The sequence below is a fragment of the Argiope bruennichi genome, chromosome 8 (genome assembly GCF_947563725.1).
Source record: "Argiope bruennichi chromosome 8, qqArgBrue1.1, whole genome shotgun sequence".
Classification (NCBI taxonomy): Eukaryota; Metazoa; Arthropoda; class Arachnida; order Araneae; family Araneidae; genus Argiope; species Argiope bruennichi.
The window spans coordinates 56,296,216-56,319,235 of NC_079158.1; the positions used below are offsets into that span (position 1 = coordinate 56,296,216).

The window sequence follows — 23,020 nt, forward strand, 5'->3', positions numbered from 1 at the left end:
TTCAACAAAATTAAAGAAAAGAAAAACATACACTTGTTTTCTCGAAAGCTACACCGGCATGTGCGTGTGTAGTATTTGTCACATTTTGCTCTGATTTCGAAAACGTGTGGTTTGTTTTTATTTTGCTACTGCCGACTTTTGTTGAATAACAACGATTTTCATTATTAACTTTTTGAAGTCTTATTATAACTGAAAACCATGGCTCAAAGAGTTGCTGTTGTAAGTATTTACTTTATTTCTTATTTTAAAGGCATTTTGAAAATGTTATTGTTAATTCGCTCAAGATAATTATATAACTCATCATTGACATCAAGTTTTAACATAATTTTTAGTTTAATCGGAAAAAAATGCTTTAAAATTTTATTAATGTGCCTGTCATGAATTTTGAATATTGATATGCTTTCTCTTTTATTACAATGGAATTATTAATAAACATCTTTACATTAAATTAGCCTTTTTTGTTCGTTTATTATTAATCATCAAGCAACACTGTATGTTTAAAAAAAATCCTGCTTCTATTTATTGTTTACTAATTAAAAAAATTATAATAAACATTAATACTGAAAATCTTATTTTTTTTCATGGTAAAAAGTATTTCATTTGATTGGAAGATCGCTGCGTATTGTTTAGGCATCAAAGACGGATCTTGTTATGCTGTCATTGATACATTCTGTTAGCAGCAAGTAGATAAGAAATGGACCAAAGTGATGTCAGTTGATAAGGTGAAGATGTATATCATTGTTTAGAGCTAAGTAGTCTGAGCTAAAAGTCTTCAGCTTTGCCTTTGCCTCTCTTGCAAAATAGCTGAAGTACTACATAGATTTAAAAAAAACAAGGAAATAACAAAGTTAAAAAAAAAGCTAAATTAATAATTGCCTGTTTAGAAAATTTTGTATTTATAACATTTGCTATTATCAAAATTGCTTACAATTTCAGTATACTAAATATCTAATTTTTGGTAGAATTTTAGGTATGAGAGGATTTCAATTTTTATGTAACTCAAAATATTGCTAGTACTTATTCCTCATGGATAAGTATTAGAAATAGCTTAAAGTAAAGGCATGGCTTAAAATTAAGTTTCTGACCATAAATGGGGATAGATTATATGTATTTTAGAAAAGTGAAAATTAATTTCATTCTAATACCATTGGATTGATTGGTAAATATTATAATATTAAAAAATGAAGAATGGTGTGTGGAATATATGAATTATGCATATTCGAATTTTAATTTTGATCTCAAAAATTTTTATGGCATTATTAGTTGTACAATTTTTTTTAAAAAAATCACCCCTATTCAAAATAAAATATTAAGATGCAAGTCTGTTTATTTTTTCCCAACTCAAAATGCATTAAATAATATTTTAGTTTTGCATTTAAAGACCCATTTCAGACTGGCAACCTTCATACTAGTTGAGAATATGAATGTTGCTTAATCTGGTATCAAAAGAAATACTTTTAACAGACTAAAATGTCAAATATAATTGCCAAATAGCAATATAAGCTCTAATATAAAGAGACTAATTAGCTTTAATATCTAGATTTCTGCACTACGTAGTGGCTTTATTATAAACCCTTTATCAATGCATTCTTATTAGAAAGATTGCTATTCATTTTACAGAATTTTATATTACCTATTATTATAACATTTATATAAAGACTAATCACCTTTGGTTCTCAACTGGTTTTCCGAAAATATTGGTTGTATATAATTTCATTTAAATGTCTTATTCATAACTTGATGTTTATAATTCCCTCTACAAAGTATTCTTAGCTTCCTGGCTCCCAATTTTGTCAAAACAACTGGTAATTCAGATATCCACAGGTCAGAATGGCACATGTTTATTTCCTTCCTCATTTTAAACAAGGTCATGTATTTGTATGAGGTATTCTGATCTTTTTTGTAGTGACTGTCACTACTGATTGAAATTTCCAGAAATATTTGAGGGCAAGTGCTTAGTTTATATTATGCTTTCTGCTTTCTAGCTACTCTAAACTGCTCTCTTTCTAGCTCTTGCTAAAATGCCTTATTTAAGAAGAAATGAATAAGAGTTTTTGTTAATACAGATGAATCCAATTTAGATTTAATTGATGAAAATGATAGATTTGGCACTTCAAGTTCTATTCAAGATGAAGATGATTTCTTTGCTAGTAAATGATTCTGATAACAAAAAAGACATTGAAGTTTGCGAAAATGATAACTTGGAAAAGATTTTGGAGTGAGAATAAAATTTGATAGAGAATCAAAATATTTCCATTCTGAAATTTGATCAGCTCTCGAGCCGATTCCCAGAGCCTGACTAAGACGGGGGCATATGGGGTAATTGCTTGGCCCCCACATAGTAAAGCAGAGGAGAGCCCCCAAAGATGTTTTTGCCCTGTGCGCCAATTAGGCTAAATCGAGCCCTGCCAATTCCATAATTTATCCACAAGTTCTTCAACATTACAATATTTAAAAATTAATTTGATAGATGAAATTTGTGAGCATATGCAATTGAACACAAACTAGCATGTGGAATATTGTGCAGCAAGGATATGAAGATAAGCCTTGATATCCAATTGCTTGCATAAAAGAAATTTCGACATTTTTTACAGTTTTGTTTGTAATAGGCATAATCAAGGTACCGAGGTTGAATCGTTTTGTGGTGAAATCATAATCCTTAGAAATGAGAGAGTGAAAAGCCTGATGTGGAACATAGGTTTCTGAAAATTGAGCATTATTTTCACATATCTGATAAGGAATCAGAATTGAAGAAAGATGATGATTTCACTTTCTCTGAAAGAAAGGTTTACGGTACTTTTTAAATTTACACCAAAAGTTTCAATGGATAAATATCTTGTGAAATTTAAAAGTCATTTGGAAATAATTTGGCACATGTCTTTGAAATCAGCAAAATAAAGTATAAAAATATAATAAGTATGTTATGTACTCCATATTTAAGAAATATCTTGAATTTTGAGATGCAGAAAATCTGATAACACTCTAAGAACAAAGAATAGTTTAGAATACAGTGTGGTGATGCATCTTGCAAAAGGTTTAGGTCATATATACAATATATTTGATCTCTATTTCTTATGTGTAAATTTTTTGCAGGATTAACATAAAATTAGAATTTTTACTTGTGGAATTGTTATGCCCAACAGAAAAAAATTGCCTTTAGAAGCAAAAAGTTTAAAAGAAATTAATACAATCCCTACTTTTCAATGTGAAGACATTCCAGGTGTGTTGTGCACCAGTTCATTAGATTTAAAAAAAAAAAAAATATCCATTAAGTGCAAAAAAAATAAATAAATCATGTGTGTAGGAGAAAAGGCAGCCAAAGAACTGTCAGTTCAGTGCCAATTATTTTGGCTTAATATAATAGACTCATGGGAGGTCTTAATTTAGCCGATTAATGCAGGAAATACTTTTTTTTGTTGTTGTTGTGAGAAAATGATCGAAATAATGGCGGTTTATATTTTTGTTTTTCCACAATTAGCAGTTAATAATGCTTTTATTTAAAGGAAGTTCTCCTTTACCAAAAGGAATTTATAATTTGTATATTATAATTAATATTTAGTATTTGAAATGAAGGGTGTTGTTGAAAATGGGCTAATTCTGATTTTACTCAAACAGAAGAACACTGCTACAATCAAAGAAAATTTCATTGTTGTAAGCAAACTTCTGTGCATTCTGAAGATCTATGTTTGAAGACCCCTTCAGGGTGCTCAATTGAAAGGGAGTACAGATGTAATTCTGGAAGATCTAGTTATGCCAAAACTTTTTTTTATTGATAATTAGCATTTAAATTGCAGAGTAACATATAAATAATAAAAGAATTTTTTCTAAAATTTCAATTTTTGTTTTTGTAATGTAAAAGAATCAGTACTTTAATAAAAAAAAAATGTAACTGGAAATGTAACTTATGTTGAAAATGACTCTCAAACACTTGAAAAGAATAATTACAACAGATAGTTACAATATTTTAAAGGATAATTACAACAAATTTGTTCTATATATTGTTAGTGATAGATATCTGCCTTTATTTGTCAGTCAACAACTGACACTCTATACTTTTGTTATTAAGTTATAAGTGTTTCCACTAAACAATAATCATATTCAGCTGTAAAAAAGCATTGCTTGTAATATAAATAATATAAAATTAATTGTAGTAAAATAACCCATACTAGACTTAATGGCTTTGATGATTAGAGAAGGAATTTAGTGTTTTGAATATGTCTTGGTGATATGTAACAAACACAGTGTGTTAAATTCCTTGAACTATCTAGGTTTAATCCTTTCACTTCTGACCTGGCCCATTCAGCTGTGCTAATTCTATTTTGGCAGGCAGGTTTCTGTTTCGAACGAGGAGTGTAGGATGTAAAACATGTTATCACCAAAGATGCTCTTGCTTTACATCTTGCATTTTTCATCTGAAGCAGAAATCAGCGTGTCAGCAGTATAGAATTTGCAAGGCCGGTTGGTGGAAAAGGTGAAACATGTGTTTGCAATTTTGTGGTTTTTCCTGGAGAAAGAACTTCAACAACCATTCTAACTGCACAAGATTTAAAAAATGTGATTTGTATCTTATATTATGGAATGCTTTCACACTGTCTTATAACTATGCATGGTGAAACGGAAAAGCTGTAATTTTTTCAGTTCTAAAATCCTATGAGTATGACATAAAAATAAGTTTAGGTTTTTAAACCACATAAATAAAAGACCAAATGTGTAAAATTACATTTTCTAATATTGTGGTAAATTTACTTATGTAAAAATACATGGTACTTTCATGAACCAGATAAAAAAAAAAAACAGAGGAAATTTTAATTTTAAATGCATATTGATGTAAAGCATGATATTGGAAAGTATGTAAAAAATAATAAATCAAATAATTTTGAAAACTGTATTCAAAACAATATTAAGTGTTTTTCAAAGCTAGATCATTTTCATTTCAGATCTTTAAACAATTTTAATTATAAATATAACAAATAAAATGTTCTTTTTAACTAATTTTACAGATCATTTATTATTTTTACTTTGGGCCATTTTGGGTTTTAACAGAATTACATTTCAAAGAGCAGAGGAATTCAGAGAGTTAAACATCAAATTGTGACAGAAATTAAAATTGTGAAAATTTAATATCTTTACACTTTCTTTGTATATTGCATACATGAGATTTTCCTGGTGCAGTTGAATTCCATAATATCATACTTTATTAAAAAATTAAGTATCTGGGGAATCTGTTTCATATTTTATGCTATCTTTTGTACTAAAGTAATTTCACTTTCATTCATCAAGTAAACTACTTGGCTAATCATTAGAAAGATTAGCCAATTCTTTCTTCCTTAGCTTTCAAAAATAAAAGAAAAGCATGTAATTAATAAATTGACGAAGCAAAGAAAATTGCTTGAATTTCTCTATACCAGGGGAATCTGTTGTTCAAAATTAGGCAGAAAAAATATTTTTCAAATAATTGCCAAGATTATATATAGCAACTAAATTGATATTATTATTATTTTTCTTTTATATTTAAAGGGGTGTAAAATTCAGTTTTGTACAAAAATATTTTCAATAATTAATGTGAGAAAATGCTAAAAACTCAACTTTTGTCCTCTAAGTTATCTCTGTATCAAATTTAGTAACTCTAGATAAAATAGCTGCATTTAGAACATTAACATACATATATTTACTCTTTTATTAATAGCAGAGATGTACAGATAAATGTAATAAATATTTTTAATTTACATTTTATTAATGTTTGATTAACTCTTTCTGTAGTTTATTTTTAAGAAGCTTTCTATATCATGTAATCATGTAAAAAAAATTGATAATATTTTTAAATATATTTTTTTTTTCAGGTTACTGGAAGTAATAAAGGAATTGGATATGCAATTGTTCGAGCTTTGTGCTCAAAATTTGATGGAGATGTTTTTCTCACAGGTGAATAGTTATAATGTTATAATTATGTAAATAAAAATTGTTTAATCATTATTAATAGAATCAGCATAATTAATTTGTATAAATTAACATTATAATTATCCTATGTTGATATTTGACATTATAATAAATTGGTTTTGCAAATATTTAGTATGCATAAATATGAAAGTTATTTTATTTCTTGTTAGAAGTATTTTGTGAGAATTCAGTCTTTGCATGCTATTAGTATGTATATTTTCGAAAATTTTTGTATTTCAAGATTGCTGTAGATGCTTAATTGTCCTCAAACTGAGCTGTCAAAGCCTTATTGTATTATGTTTGAACTTTTCAGTTCTGAATATATATATATATATATATTAAATTTTGATTTTACTGGTCCATCATTTTCTTAACTAACATAAGACAAAAAAAATCTTTATTTTGTTTGTGTTGTTTTAACATTAAGCTACATGGAGCAGTTCTTGTATACTTTATTTACCATTTATTTAATATTGACAGACAGCATTAAAAAGGTGATGATCTATAAGGGAAGTAATAAATGGTAGTCTTTGATGCTTAGTTAATGCTTAGTTGTTCCCTCCTCCACCATTGTTGCTTCTATTGATTTTAGGACCCTTTCTATCATTTTAGTTAGATATGAGTTTGGTTTGCAGGGAAGTCTAATTCATAGAAATTGGCATTGTAAAGAAGTGCCTACTTGCTATGTATTCAGAGCTCAAGTCTCTACAGGTAGCCAACTAAAATCATTAGAGGTGGAATTGAGGGGGGGGGGTCTTTTTCTGAGTGGTCACTGTTGAACTTTTCCATTTATAATTTAAACACCACTCACTCCAGATTGATAATGTTTTCCTTGCAATTCATTTTTATGTTTTGAAAATAATGTCCCAGCCTAAAACATTGGATTTTTAAAAAAATGGCAAAAATCATATCAAAAATTGAAACAAATTGATACCATTAATAAAATCTGAAATTCTGCAGTCAGTAGCTTCTTTTTTTGGGGGGAAAAAATATTGAAGACAAGTCTGTGTAAAAAAAGCAAAATGAATGATGATCCAAAAACAATTTTAAGATACCATAAATAAGGATGTTGGCAAAACTATCCTCAAATAGTTCCCCGAATTGGAAAAGTAATATATGCTTATTTGTAAATCAATGATTTCTAAAAGAAATAGAGAAAATTTGCATCTTTTCAAAACCAGCAATGGGTAACTTGCTTCCTTTTGTGAAGGTTATGGGATTAATTTTCAAACCATCGTAGATGAAGAAGAAAATAACTTTGATTAATGTTTCCGCATTCTGGAAACAGCAACAAAAAAAAGGGGGGATAGAATGATTTGCATCTCCTAATGATTGTAAAGTGTAATGGAAATTAGTTTGTTCTATCAGCTGATATTAGATAAAGCAATATCCTATAAATGAGAAATCTTAAAGATGGGAAGAAATTGAAGTAATGGAAATTACACAAAGCCAAGGTGTTTTAAAATGTCAAAGTATACCAGTTAACTAAAAAGCAAATAAGAAGACTTGTATGATCAGGATAATTGTTAAAGACGACGGCGTTAGTAAAACATACATTTATTCTTCACAACAAGTAGACGTACAAGTATATAAGTAATTTTAGAATAACAATAAAACAAGGTGATGCCACTCAAGCTAAAGTAATTATACAAAATTGTTTGCTTGCTTGCTTGCCGCAACAATAATCTTTAACAACTGGCTGCTTGAAGTTCAAAAAGATATGAAGAAAGAAAAAGTATGTTGCATTCATAATTGATAATCGCATACTCTGTTTTAGTTTCATCAAATTGCATATTGATACTAGATTTAGATATCTTCATTTCAAGGATACTATCAAAAGATATTGATTAAAAATTTTTGTAATTTGGATAACTTCCCAAATCCATATGCAACTGGTATAAAAAATGCATGTGATTGGATCTCCAGAAGTTAGAATTCTGTAACAGCACTCACAATCTAACGTTGTTGAAAGAAGACTCTGTTGTTTAAAGAAAAAAGAAGAAAAATGTGAATATTGATTTTATTAAAGTCCCTGAAAAAGAATAAGGTGTGAGTTGCTTATCCATAGCTTTAGTGCCTTCCAAATCTCAGCAGACTTAACTTTTCCATTCAATATTGAAAAAATTTTTAACAGACACAGATATACAATTGTTCAACAGTGCAGTCAATGAATTTTTTTTTAGCAGGATTAATTCTAGATGATCAGATTGATAAGAATGGGCATTTTTTTTTCTTCTCAAAACAGTATTTAAATCTTTTTGAGGATCCTTGAGTAATATTCTTCATGATTTTGTTGCAACTATACTAAATGTTTCTGATGTTCCTCTGAGCTCCTTAGATGGGTTAAAATATATTCACCTACAAATATTGTTTGTACCAAAAAGTTAGCAAACAGAAATAATAATTTATTTCCATACTTTTCTTATGGAATAAATATATTTTATATCTTTTTTATTTGTATTTTTAGATTGTTTACTTATTGTTAGTAAAATTTGCATTTCATAAAAAGTTGAGATAATTTAAAGTTCAAGGAAGTATAATTTTATATGTTCAAAATTTCTGTAACAATAATCTATGTGCAATATTTTATCTTGGTCCTCACTGTACCATTATAGGTAAGTTTCAGTATATATGTATATGTATAATATGCCATAAAGCTATTCAATTGTGTTGTGGATATCATTTAAAGATAGTTGTGGTTGTTTTAATCTAGGAATAAATTTATTTGAAGTTAAATATGTTTATTTTAGTTGATGCAAATTATTATGAAATTTGAAGATATTGTATTCAATCCAACATTTGACCATTAAAGAAAAATATAGCGAATGTACAATTAAGTAATCAAAACAGAAAGAGGCAGTTGGTAATGTGTTCCAGATTTTATCAACTCAGGTATTCTCCTCATTTGAAAACTAAAGAATTGGTATGTCTGTCAAATCTTTATGGAAAATCAATTGAAGATAAGGCAAAGTTTACAGCTGTTAAGTTCTGTGAGATGCAAATAAAATACTTTGATATGAAAAATACAAATAAAATAAATTTATTGCATATATATAATCATTTCTTCTTAATTTTTTTAAAGCTCGGAGTGAAGAACGAGGCAAAACTGCAGTAGAACAACTGAAAGCAGAAGGACTCAATCCCAAATTTCATTTATTGGATATTGAAAACATAGAATCTATTAAATCACTTGCTGACTTCCTTAAAAAAGAATATGGAGGCCTTGATGTATTAGTCAATAATGCTGCAATTGCATACAAGGTAAATATTTTTGCAGCTTTGTATTTATAACAGTTTGCTTCTTAATTTATCTTGATGAAATGTATTATTTTGCATGTGATAAAAATCATAATTTGCAGTGTAAAATAATAATATACTGCATGTTGTTTAGCTTCATTCTAAGATATACTGAAATTATTATTATTATTATTTAGATGTTAAAATATAACAAAATTGTTCCTTGTTTTGATAGATAGAAATTTTTTATCCTTTGGATACAAGGTTTTAATAGCTTTACTCTCATTAATGAATTTAATAATTTAACAAATGTTAAAAAATATGTATTTAATCTTTTTAAAATTTTATTTTAACATGTATTTTAATTACAATGCCACATTTTGCATTTTTCAACTTCAGCCTTGTGTAAAGGAATAATGGTTTTACACAGTAAATAAAAAGATCTATCCTTCAGAAAAGTCTTGGCTATTTCAAAGTATTTTATTCTTCCTACTTGTTATTTTTTCAATCTTAAGCATTTTTTCCCTACCTCATTCTGGATTTTACAGATGGCAGATACTGCGCCATTTGCAGAACAAGCAGAGAACACAGTTCGAATTAATTTTTTTGCAACTCTAAGTGTTTGCCATCATTTGTTTCCATTGTTAAGGCCACATGCAAGGTATCTATAATACTTTACTTTTTATATCATTGTTTTATTAAGTAAAAATAGTTTGATATTTTCAGATATTTTAAATATAAAAAGTCTGTTCCAACTTTCTCGCAATTATAACTTGCAATTATTTTAAATCCATACAAATATCAGTGTTTATGAAGAATTCCTTATAATAATTTCAGTTTGTATTTCTATTGATTAATAGCTTTTTTTTATGGGGGGGGGGAGGATGTTTGAATTATTGAATTTTTATTTAAGCTCTAAATGACTGAAAAGGGTTATGTGAAATATTACACTAATCTGTATGCAATGAATGAGAAAATATACCGAATTTTATGAAAAAAAAAAAAAAATGACATTTTGAAAAGGTTAACTGTTATGTAACAAAAAGTAAAACACAAAATATTAGTGTACAATTCATTTTGCTCTGTAAAATTTTGAACAGTTTTACAAATTATTTTTTTAAAAAACGTGTACATTTTTAAATTTTATTACTAAATTTTCATATTTTTCAGAGTTGTAAACGTAACCAGTTCTGCTGGTCAGTTGTCATATATAACGAGTAAGGAACTGCAACAAAAATTTTTGTCTGAAAGTCTGACTGAAGAAGAACTTTGTGACCTCATGAAACAATTTGTAATGTGAGTTTTTATTTATCTATTTTAACATTTTTCTGTTTATCATTGTTTGAAAAGTGCAATATCCCCCCCCATCATTATATTGCATTGTTATTTTCAGCATTATCTTGTAATAAATCACTATGTCTACTTTTGAAATTTATTCTTAATTTTAAGATTTTTTTTGTTTTTGAAAAAGTAAATAATAATTTAGTTCTGAAAACCTTTGAAAACTTTATCACTGTCTTAATTTTAAATTGAATGTAAATGGAACTTATTTGAAAAATCATCTTTCTATGTCTCTGTACATTGTTGAAAGCCTAGAGGAATAAATATATATATATATATATATATATATATATATATATATATATATAAGTTTTTAGCTTATTAATATATGAATGTATTTTTTCTGAAAGCACTTTTTAAAATATGCATTAATAAGTTGTTTTATAATTTTACTATTATGCAATTAATATCTTAAGAATTATCCAACATTTTTAACATAAGAAAATTGTTCTTGAAAACACTATCCTATACATTTTTTAAGGAGATATTAATAAGTCTTATTATAAGAGTTACATATGAAAGCTTATTAATAAGCTTTCATATATGTAAATCTGCTGTCAGAATATATAGTTGTCTCTAGATTTTTTATTTTATTCTTTAATTTAATTTTATTGTTTGAAAATGCTTGCAAAGTACTGAAATGCTGTTACAATTAAAATAATTTTGTGAAATAAGCTTTAATCCTAAGATAACTCTGTTTTGATGTTCATTTTGAACACTGTTATCAACAATTTTGTTAAAAGCTATATAGATTTTGGTTATTTCAGCTTCCTCATATTTTATTCATTTTTTTCTAAACAGCTATATTATATTTTTTTTAGCTACTTAATCAGATAATCAGAGGTTTAAAAAAATTTACAAATAATTTAGAAAAAATGGTTATTAAAAACATTATTTTTAGAAAATAATTAGATTTTTTCTTGGATTGTTTTAATATTAAACAATGAATGTGTACATATATTTATTCATCTTATGCTATTTATATTTTGTTCATTCAGCATTATTATGATACGAAATATTTGTCTTTTTCCACAAGTAATATTGTACAATCGCAGGAAAAGGGCGGGTGAGCCATCCAACTTTATTCTGATATTATTTATCATACAATCATAAAAAAATGTCATTTGAAAGAGCTCCTAATTCCTAATATCTTACCTGACCTGTTTTTGTTATGAAGATGTAAAGTATTCTATACATTTTACATGCATATTTAACATTAAAAAAAAATTAATACGTGAAAAAAAATTCAAAATTGGAGTTGATGAATTTTTAAATTGCAACACACTGAAATTTTGGTATAAATCAAAGAGCAAGACCATTTTATGGGGACATGCAAAATTTCAACCAATTCCTATGAATAGTTTTCCTGCTATATTAAGTTTTCAGTATTTCTCCTAAAATGATGCATTTAGGGGTATTTTCACAAATTCCAAAGTATTGACAGTTTTTTATTTGGCCTTGAAATGCTGCTTATCATGCATTCCTTCAAACAAATATCATTGTCTGCATTGTTATAGTATGAAAATATATTTAAAATATTTGTTAGCAGCAAAAAATGTTAAATCAAAATTTAAAAAAATATATCTACTGCCATATTATTTTATTAACAGTCATTACTTTTAAAAATGGAGGATAGTCTCTGTCCTTGTAAGAAGCTGGAATTTTTACTCATCAGCTCAGATAATGTCACCTATAGAATATAGCAAACACCAGAAAAAAGGGAAATTTATTTCATAATTATTACTTTGTAGGATTTATCTATTTAATTTTATAAACATTCTGACAAATTATTACTCTTAATAATTTAGTGATAACAAACTCCAGATTTTCTAAAAAGAAAAGAGTCATTTGTGTGTGTTTTTTTTAAATTTACTGATGTACACAATATTTCTTGCACAACTCTCAAATTTTATAAGATTAATATGCCATAATTATAATTATTGTATATAATCGCAAGTAGAATAAAAAAATTGGCATCAATACATCATTTATTAAGCATATAATATATTGATATTTTTTAATATATATAATTATAATAATGCATTATTATAATTTGTAATCCATTTAATATGGTTGGTTGAAAAATACTGATTTTTCAATCCCAGTTTAATTAAATGAACTTAAATTTTAATACGTATGTTCTAATATAAATTTTTGATTACTAAGCATATTACTTCTTAAAAACTTCCAAAGTTATAATTATTCTTATAATTATAATTATTCTTATAATTATCTATTGATAATAATTATATTCTTATAACTAAACCTCCTTCCAAATTTCTATTTATATAAGAAGCAGCAAAATATGTGATAAATTATATAGGCTTAAAAAAGTGCTATGATAATGGAAATTAAAGATATGAATGAACATTTAGAGTACTGTTCTGCAATTTGCTTTCCACTTTTATAACATATATATATTCCATAATCATAACTTCATACAATGAAATTTTTGGCTAACAGAAAGCATTACAGCATTGGTTAACAGAAAGCATTAAAATACTAAGTTGCACATAAACATGAAAGACGACTAATTTACATTTGTCAGTGAGTAAAATGCACTACTTTTTGTATGCTTGTAAAATAAAGCAGTGATCATTTCTTGTCTATTTATGAGTAGTAAGCAGTCATGATAGTATATATTGGTGAAGACGTGTAGTAATAGAACACACACACAAAAATCAATTTATTTTTTTTCTTTCTGAATCTATAAGATATTAATTTTAACACTAAAATTGACATTTCTTTTAAATGATAAAATTATATCTGATTTCATATCTTTTACATACAACAAAACTTTCAATACTTTTGAATACTTTCGTGAATAAGATTAAGATTCACCTAACATTTTTGCTATAAATATTCTGTCATGAATAGCAAACAATTTTACCATGTGGATTGAAATTTTAAAAATGCTTTAAAGTTTTAATTTAAAAAAATTAATACTATTACTGATGTCCAGAGAATATTTAAATGTCTAATATGGAGTATTTAAATAGGGAAACAATAGTTATCAACATAGAGTTTTAACTTAATGAGCAGTATTCCCATGCTGAGTTCAAAAATATATATTTGATATTGAATTATATATTTAAAAAATTCAAATAAAAAAGATTCTTTTGAACAATATTGCATTTTAAAAATTGTATTTTATTAAATTTTGAATCCCATTTCTTAGAGTTGAAAGCTATCATAATAAAACAATTAGTCGCTTAGAGAATCAGTAAAAATGTTCCTTTTAATATTGCTTTGTACTCGTTGAAATTGAGGGGGAAAATATTTATTTAATTGGATAAAAAAAAATTCCCCTCCTACCCCAAAACCTGACCTTATAATAAAATGTTATCGATATTCTTTAAATAAGATGATGTGCTACCAACTAATCCTTAGTGAAGCATTTCACATTCTATAACATCTATATTTCTTTGATAATTCATATTAAAAATAATTTGTGAATTCTGAAATTGAAATAGTATACTGACTAACAAACTTAATATTTTATCATGATAGTGTTTATAGACTCGTATACTGTATATAAATTCAACATGCCCATAAGAAATGCCATTCAAAACATTCTCGGACAATTTGTTTGAACCGGGAGGTACCAAATTGGTCATGTGTGTGTGTGTGAGGGGGAAGGGTAAATGCTTACTCAGAAAGAGTTTAAAAAAATTTTAATAAGATTTTTAATTAAAAATTAGTCAGAAATGAACTTAAAATTTTTTCCCCAATACCTTTCGTGTATATTATTGCACAAAAACATATTTCTACAATATATATATTTTTTTTAATTTTGTGATTTTTAAAGCAAATTTTGCAATACTTTTCATTATTGTAGTTACTAGATTCATATTCATAAGCATTCTGACCGTATAAAATTGTGGGTATATGTGCACATTATCATAGATATATTATTAATAGCTAATTTTTAAAATAAAATAAAAATAGATCAAGCAAGCCTTGAAGCAAAGCATGTTACTAGGGATTCGAATCTCCTGTATTTCTTAATTTAATTTCTACTTTTATTCTGTAATTTATATTTCATGATGGAATCTTGAACGCAGATTTTTCTAATAAGTATTCACATAAATAGGAAATCCATTTCATCTGTACAAAAACTCTGTTTATTTCCTTTAGAGATGCCAAGGCTGGTAACCATGAAAAGAAAGGTTGGGGAAATCGAGCATATTCCATTTCAAAGATTGGCGTGAATGCACTTACTTTTATTCAGCATCGGAAGTTTCTTGAAGATCCACGCCCTGATATTGTTGTTAATGCTGTAAGTTTCTTGCTTTATATTTCATCTTTATTCATTTTTGTTGCAAATTAAGCATCAATTTCTTGTTTTCCCTCAATTTTGATTATTACTTCTAATATAATCCAAGAGAAAATTTAAATCCGTTGTTTTTCATTTAAAGAAAATTTGATATTAAAAAAAAAATATGACTAATTATTTTTATCTGAATTGATATATTTTTAATATGTAAAGATACTGCTAGTATAAACTACAATTATCCATTGTTTCTTGTTTTTTTTAAATATTAATTCATCTAATAACATAATAGAATTTTGATAAATATAATTCTAGTTTTTCTAATTTATTGATAAAAATAGATTCTATGAGGAATTATTTTACTGGTTAAATAGAAACCAATTGGAATCTGAACAAAAAGTCCATTATGATTCTTTAAATATAATTGAATTAAAAATATCACTCCTAATATGCAAATTATGGTTAAGTTGTTAATTTGGTTTTAATTTATTTTACTTTGGATTAAATGTTTATATATTGAATAGATTGAAATTGATTTCCATTTAATTTGATCATTCCTTGTGTTCAAGTACTAATTAAGCTCTCTAGGGGCTCCTTTAGTAATATAAATTTTGGGGTTTCCATCAAACACAAGATATTTGTTATTAAGTATTAACATATTATGATGAAGTAGAATAATAAAACATTCCATTGCAAGTTTATTTCAAAAGTTGGTTTGCAAGTTAGTTGGTTTTAGTATCTTGCTGTAAATATTTTTTTAAGTAATTTTAAATAAAATGACTTGAAGAATACAACACTAATTGCAAATATTTAAATGAAGGTGAATCATTCCATCTTTAAAAATAATCTTCAAAATATTTATTCTGTATATACATTTTTGAAAATATAAGAGTGCATGCTGCAGAAAAGCATGCAAATTAAAAATTTAAAGTACCAATATACTTCCTTCTTATATACAATGCCTTAAAATCCAGTCATAAATCCAACCATGATTGATTCTTAGTAGTCATGAAAATTCCATCATTATTGGAAGTTCAAAATTATCAAAAATTTGTTAAATGTCGGAAGGCGTTTTAAGACCTATAACAAATTCAAACTGGTTTTGAAGCGAGTTATTTCTTTTCCATTATTCATTCTTGTCCTCTGAAGGCGGAAGGAAAGAGATTTTTTTTTCACAAAAACGGCACTTACATAAAGTTTTCGTTCACATGTGTTAACACACATCAACGATAGAAAAATCTCACGTTAGTACAACTGCATAACATATATTATATATCTAGAAAGGATATTGTAGCTGACGATTAAGCTTTCGCATTATAATTCTGTCATGCATTCAAAATGCTAATACTAATCTCCCTTGTATATTATTCTGGGGAGATCTGCAAAACTTCAAAGATTTTTGTATTTTTTCACTCCAGATTGTGTGAAATCTCATGTAGCTTCACACTTATGTTAAATTTTTAATTCCAATTTACTACTGAACATTTAGTTTTGCACTGCTGTTTTTATATTTTTCTCTCCATCTAAAAGATAGAATTTGGAAGTTATCAGTAGTACTAATTTTGAGCAAAGCTTTTTTTTTTTTTTTTTTCCCAAATCTTGGCTCTATTTAGTTGTTAATAGTGTATTATAAGAAATAATAGTTGTATTACTGACTAAAAGAAGTGGCATTTTAATTTGAAATTTAATCACTAAGGATATAAATGTATATATATTGAGTTGCAACCTCCGTCCTCTTGGTTGCCCTGGGCAATGATACAAAGATTTTTAAAAATGCCAATTTTGACAGTAAAAAATTTATTATTGTAAAGTAAGACTTTTCAGAGTTTAAAAAAAATCATTAGAACTAAAATTTAAAAAAAAAAAAAGTTTTCCTTTTAATTTGAATTTTATAATACATTTAGTTTTTTGCTTAGCAACATATATGAGCATAAGTAAACTTTTGGAATGCTTTACAAAATGTAGATTTATATATATATATATAAAAAAAAAAAACTGTAGAAAGAATTAAGCCAACAAAATGCTTGGAAAATGATGACAATTCTCAAATATATCATTATGCATCTATTCTGAATTATAAATTTAAATAAATATACATTTTAATGGCAATAATAAATAATATCTTACTTAATTAAACCATACGATTTGAATTAATCAATTGGATTAATGCTGTGTAAATGTATTTAAAATTAAATAATGTTTAGTGTCTGTTGCTGAACAGATACATTTAGAGTTCAGTTGTTTGTGTGATTTTTTAATTTAATTCCTTAAGTTATTAAAAATTATAACAAAATTGCTTTATCATTATTTCTGGAAGATATTCACATGTTTAAAATAAATAAAGCATATAAAATTTACATTAATTGTAAATATATATGAAAATAATATACACAAATGATTTATTATATTTAAATAAACTGTTACTTGTATCTTTCAGTTTAGGGAATAGCCTAAACATGCTTAAAGCAATTATTTTTATATATTAAAATATGACAGCAGTTATAGAAATAATTACAGAAATTATGTAAAAAGCTGGAAAAAAAATGAAGTAAATAAATACAAACTGTAAGTAACAAAAATAAATACTAACTGAAAATTAAGATGAATATTGTTTATCTATTTATTGCATCGATGTTTATCGTGTTTCACAGTCATGATACTGTGTATCAAGGTATTTTTCGAAAACTGATATCAAAAAAGCAATTTTTTAAATATATATATATATATATTGGAAATTGGCACAGCCCTAGTCACCTGCAAATTTTCTGAAATTTAAGCAATACTTTATTTTAAAGTGAATATGTCTTTGTAAATAAATTAAAAGCACAAAATTAGATTACTCTGAGAATACAACAGAATATATAAAAAAGTATGCGGGTCTTCCATAATTTCTTAATTTATCTATTTAATAATTTGGCCCTGAATTTATAATGTATATTTAATGTTCAAATTAGTGTATAACAAAGTCTATGTCTTGTAATATGCATTTGTATTTTGTTTCTTAGGTTCATCCTGGATACGTGGATACAGATATGACAAGTCACAAAGGTGTCTTGACACCTGATCAAGGTAAAATATGCTAATGTTTTATGGATTTTACATTATATTTTGACATAGATAACATGTGATTTATTAACTCTGCACTGGAAGAATTTTTTTTCCGAATTGACCCATCAAAGTTAATGGTGACTGAAAGTCATTTGCTGAGGTACAAAAAGTTCAGTATTTTTATTTCCTTACTGTGCAATTTTAAATGAAAAATACAAATAAATAAAAGTTTCATTATAGATTACACTAAATCATGATTAATTATATACTACTCTAAATTAATACTTATTTTCTATTGCACAGGTGCTGAAGCTCCTGTTTATTTGGCCCTGCTGCCACCTGATGTCAAATCACCTCGTGGAGAATTTGTTTGGAATGATAAGACAGTCAGATCTTGGATTGGAAATGCTTGAAATTTGAATAAAATTTCAATCAAAAGGTAAGATTTAACTAACTTATTTTGATTTGCAGTATCAATATAATATCCAATATATCTAATTTATTTGTTTACATTCTATAAATAAATGAAAGCATTACAATTCAGATTAGACATAAGGTTTGCTGAACTAACCTTACATAATATTCAATTTTTAATTGGCTTTTGCATGGTATTTGATTTTTCTCACATACTGCATATTTAGTGTCTCATCTTTATGATTTTATAATTGCACTGATTACAGTTATTTATTAATTCCTATTTAACCCTTTAGCCGTATCTTTTGTCTATATATGATTTAGCAAGTTTGCCTTGCATTCCAGCAATTGTCAATAGTTGTTTTATATTTTTTAACATTATTACATACAGTGGCTACTAATAGAAATGCAAATATAAATCAGTTATTTTATACAACATATTTTTTATCAACCACATTTTTTTTTTTTTTTTTTTTTTTTTTTTTGTATTTGACAAAGTTTCATTTGTAGCTAAATAAATTAATATAAACTTTGTATGAAGACCTGTTCTTGTATTAAATTCTTGCAATTCTATACCTTTTTAATTCAAGTAAGTAATTAACCAATTCAACTTTATTTGAACTAATACTTATAATCTTACTAATGGTACTCAATATGACTGCTTTTTTTCAATACTTGCCCTTATTTTTACAATATTGTTGTGAAGAAAATACAATTTAAGAAAATAATTTCATTTATTTAAAAAGAAAAAAACAAAGAAAAAGGAATGCTCTTGGTCAAGAAACTTTCTTAATTTTACTCAAAAAATAAAAATTAAAAAATAGTAGAACAAAAAGAATTAAAGCACACTCAAGCTTCTAGAATTTTCTCATGTTAATCATTATTGCATAGTCAATAAATGTTTATGGTTTATTAATTTATTTAGCTAACTTTCCTTGAACTAATACATTTTGGTCCAACTGCATTAATCATTTTTAAAATAAAGAAATTTTATGATAAAGTATTATAAAAAAGTATTTTTATTATTTTTTTTCATGTGGATGTTTCTTTTGAAATGTGTGATGAAAACAAATTTATCTTGTCATCCCATATTTTTTATATGCTCTGTTTTTCAAGTCTGTAATGATTTGAAAATGATCCAAGAATTTCTTATTGATTACAGTGCTATTTTGCTTCGATCCCCCCACCCCCATTCAAACTATCTGGTGCAAAACATATCATTTCATGAACACAAAGATGATTATAATACATTGTGAATATATTTAATACATACATTACTACATTTTAATATTGACTGTATCCAGAGCATTTTTAAGAAATGTGAAGGGATCAACAAAAAGGTGTAAATAACTGAAAAATGTTAAAATATGATAATTTTGTACATTGTTATACACAAAACAAATTAAAAAATTATGTCTTCTTTAATTTTTTTATATATATATATATATTTCCAAAGCATTTTCACCTATGTAAGTAGTTTCTTTTGATTCATTCTGTCTCAGTTTAAATCACTATTCCTCTGGTTCATTAAAAACATTAAAGAAACCATAGTTTTTGATAGATATTCACACATTTTCTGTCAATGTAATTTCAGAGTAATTTAGCAGGAGATGTATTAAATCCATCTCAAAAATATTGACAATCCTATTATGTTCTTGTGTGTCAATATTGCTACTAATTGATCACACATTGCACCCTAGTCAAGTAATGGTAATAATTATATTACACATTTACATTAATCATAATAAATTTTTATTATCATGGGAATTTTTTCACTGAATTGCAGTATGCCTGGAGTTTAAACAAGTTTACATAATCTATGTTAAGTCATTGTTTGATTTTTTTTATACTGGTACTAATTAGAATAGTAATTTTATTTTTCATTTCAGGTGATGGTTTGGAATATGAAGTATATTAATCCACTTACTTAGAAAATTGAGATTAAATAAGTTCTGTTTTCATTTGAAAATTTTGAAACTTTATGTTTTGTTATAAAAACAAAATTATCTTTTTTTTATTTTTAAATAAATATATTTTTTAGCATGCTTTTCTTCCTGAGTTATTTTTCAATGTTTGATTTTTCATTTGTTTGAGTACAATTGAAAGAAAAAAAATACAGGCTGTTTAAACCATTACTTTATTCATCATTTTTTTCGCAATTCTGAATGGGGAACTTCAGTAATATATACAAATGTACAATATAACTTAAAAATAATTCAACATTTTAAATTCTTTGTATTTACAAATGAACTATATAGGAACAACTTTTACATCAGTATGGCAAAATACAACAATACTTCTCTAAATAAGTATATCAGAAATTACAAGAGATTTAGAAATAAATGATTTTGTATAATCATTATCAAAATTATCTTGTTTGAATAGAAATATACAAGTAAGGCATATGTATTCCAATTCATTGTAGATCACTAATTCATTGATATTGTATGTAGATTATTATAAAAAAAGAGGCTACCACATTATTATCAATTTAAAGAATTGCATTTATATCAAATATATGCTAGTATTAAAAATATCTTATTCATATATTTGTTTGTATTGAAAAGATTGATATGTCTAGATTTGCTGAAGGCATGCATAACATTAAAACCAATAATATAAAATTTTCCATAAGTTTAACTTTTTCAGTGCATAAATATAATAAAAATAATAGCAATTTCTTATTTACTTCATTCTGATTTATTTTTGAATAATTTTATGTCCGAATTGTATATGATGAAATCTTAGAAATATGAATAGTTCATGATAAGAACAAAGCTAACAAATCTAATAACTTTTGTTACAGGCACTGAAACAAAGGTTTGATGATTATTCTCCTTAAAATATAAAGTGATAATAACCATTAATCATTTCTAAGCAATAAATTTTCACAAAATTCTATTTTTGATAACATGAAGAAAATGACTTATAATTCTTCCAGATTTTCTTAATAACTAGAAGATGTGAAAGAAAAGTTCAATGGCATGCGGTGATAAATCAAGCTACAAACATTTTGGTCAGTTTCACCAAACACAGGGTTAAAAATTAATTTACCTGTTTACTGCATTTGTCAGTCTTTTGGTAATAAGAATTGCACTTAATGTATTTTGATTCCCTTGAAAAAGAAATACTTCAATAATAAATCTATAGTTCTTCAACATAAGTGGATGGGAAAACTCCCACATTCCCGTTAAGCTCTCCTTGCCACCAGCCGTCTTCTGTCTTTTGTACTAAAATAATGATATCACCTATGAAAAAAAAAATATTTCAGTCAAGAATTTTGGCATTTATTGATTAAAAAGTGCTTAAAAACAAATTTGAAGTTTTCAAATCAGGAGTAAGAAAATTTTCTTCTATAATTTTAGACAAATATTTTTTAAACAATATTGAATAAAACAAAAAGAAAAAACTTTATTGTGAATGACAATTTTTAATTTGAAAGCATAGGAAAAATCCATAGTGTATTATTAAATTTATTTAAATATTTAATAAGATTCTAACCAATTTCAAACACTAAAAATTGATATTTTTCATAATTCTAATTTGAAATCAAATAGGTGCTCTAAAATTCGTGATGTTTTTTGAATAAAATCTAGAAACATCTACTACATTTTTTTTTAAAATCATTGATGAGATTTCTCAAAGCTTTTTACATTTTGTCACTGAAACAGTTTTCTACCCGATTAAAAAAAAAAGAGAAAATATATTTTTTGTATCTGTATTAAATTTTTAATTTTGAAAGGTGACTTTTTATATACTTATTTTAAATGTATATATATCTTAATAAATTTATGAATTAATAAGTTTCAAATAGATTTTTTTTTTCCCCCTATAAAGGACCAAATTAAAGAGTGTGTGGAAGTATGTATGTTCCACTAAAACTTTTTAAAATAAGGTATCCAAGGCTTCTTATAACAGTTATAGAAAAAATTCATAAGTCTTTAATGTACTGATACTTTTAATGTAATGATATTAGCAAACAAGTTTTTGTTTGTTTGTTAGTTAATTTCTGAAAATTAAAAATTAAGTTAAAAACAAGATGTTTAGAGAAAAAAAATTATAAGAACATATTTTTCTTTTGAAGCCTAATGGATACTTTGTTATTAAAATTAATAAATAAATATTTTAAAAGTCTTTATTTAAGAGTATTGGTATAAAAATTACCTGGCTGAAGAGAGAGTTCATCGCTTAATTTAGCTTCATATTCATATAATGCACGGCACTGTGTCATTGAAGATACACCATTTGAACGAGCCGGTACATTGGCATATAGGTCATCTGGTGCATCTTTTGAAATAAAACATCACATTAAAAAATTATTTATCTAAATTGCTTAAATACATTTAAAAAATTCCATAATTTGTTACTGGTTAAAACATTAAATTCTCTGTAAAATGAATAAGTTTTTAGATTGTTCCAGCCATTTATGAAAATCGCATTTTTTTATTTTAAATTAGTAATCCATTTTGAAAAATTAATAAATTATTTTTAGAAAGCATCTAAACCATTAATAAATTGCCATTCATAGTAATAAAATTCTTTTGCTATATCTTGGTGTAGTCGTTTATTATGATTTACTGAATATTCCCTTTAATTGTGCTGGGTTTACAAACAATGAAATTAAATGCAAAATTAATTTAACTTCATATTTATAAGGCAATATGTCATTAAAAAGTTCAAATCAAAATGCTGTATCAATTTCTTAAATACAATTTTAATGCTAAGTTCATTCTATTCAATTTAATATTATTAGCTGTCAAGAATGATGTA

The 23,020-nt window shown here is 25.9% G+C and overlaps 2 protein-coding genes across 5 annotated transcripts in view; one reads left to right on the forward strand and one right to left on the reverse strand.

The window, feature by feature from the left end:
• The first annotated feature begins 47 nt into the window (after positions 1-47).
• On the forward strand, positions 48-20,300 carry LOC129981925 (carbonyl reductase [NADPH] 1-like). 2 transcript variants are annotated; one of them, XM_056092981.1, is made up of 9 exons: positions 48-219; positions 5,841-5,922; positions 9,020-9,198; positions 9,723-9,835; positions 10,345-10,470; positions 14,653-14,794; positions 17,794-17,857; positions 18,140-18,275; positions 20,140-20,300. In XM_056092981.1, exons 1-8 carry the CDS (start codon positions 199-201, stop codon positions 18,247-18,249), a joined length of 837 nt encoding a protein of 278 aa, XP_055948956.1. In that variant the 5' UTR covers positions 48-198; the 3' UTR covers positions 18,250-18,275; positions 20,140-20,300. The 2 variants fall into 2 exon arrangements, with proteins under 2 accessions (XP_055948956.1, XP_055948957.1); XM_056092982.1 differs by lacking the exon at positions 48-219 and adding an exon at positions 617-722.
• A 132-nt stretch (positions 20,301-20,432) lies between these two features.
• Positions 20,433-23,020, reverse strand: part of LOC129981172 (nostrin-like) — a 110,898-nt gene continuing 108,310 nt past the window's right edge. For 2 of the 3 annotated variants that reach the window (XM_056091888.1, XM_056091889.1), the window contains exons 12-13: positions 22,415-22,537; positions 20,434-21,498 (exon numbers count right to left, since the gene is read on the reverse strand). In XM_056091888.1, coding sequence (XP_055947863.1) covers positions 21,395-21,498; positions 22,415-22,537 — 227 coding nt within the window. In that variant the 3' untranslated portion in view covers positions 20,434-21,394. Of the gene's footprint in view, positions 21,499-22,414; positions 22,538-23,020 lie in introns of all 3 variants that reach the window. The other variant, XM_056091890.1, reaches the window with a different exon arrangement.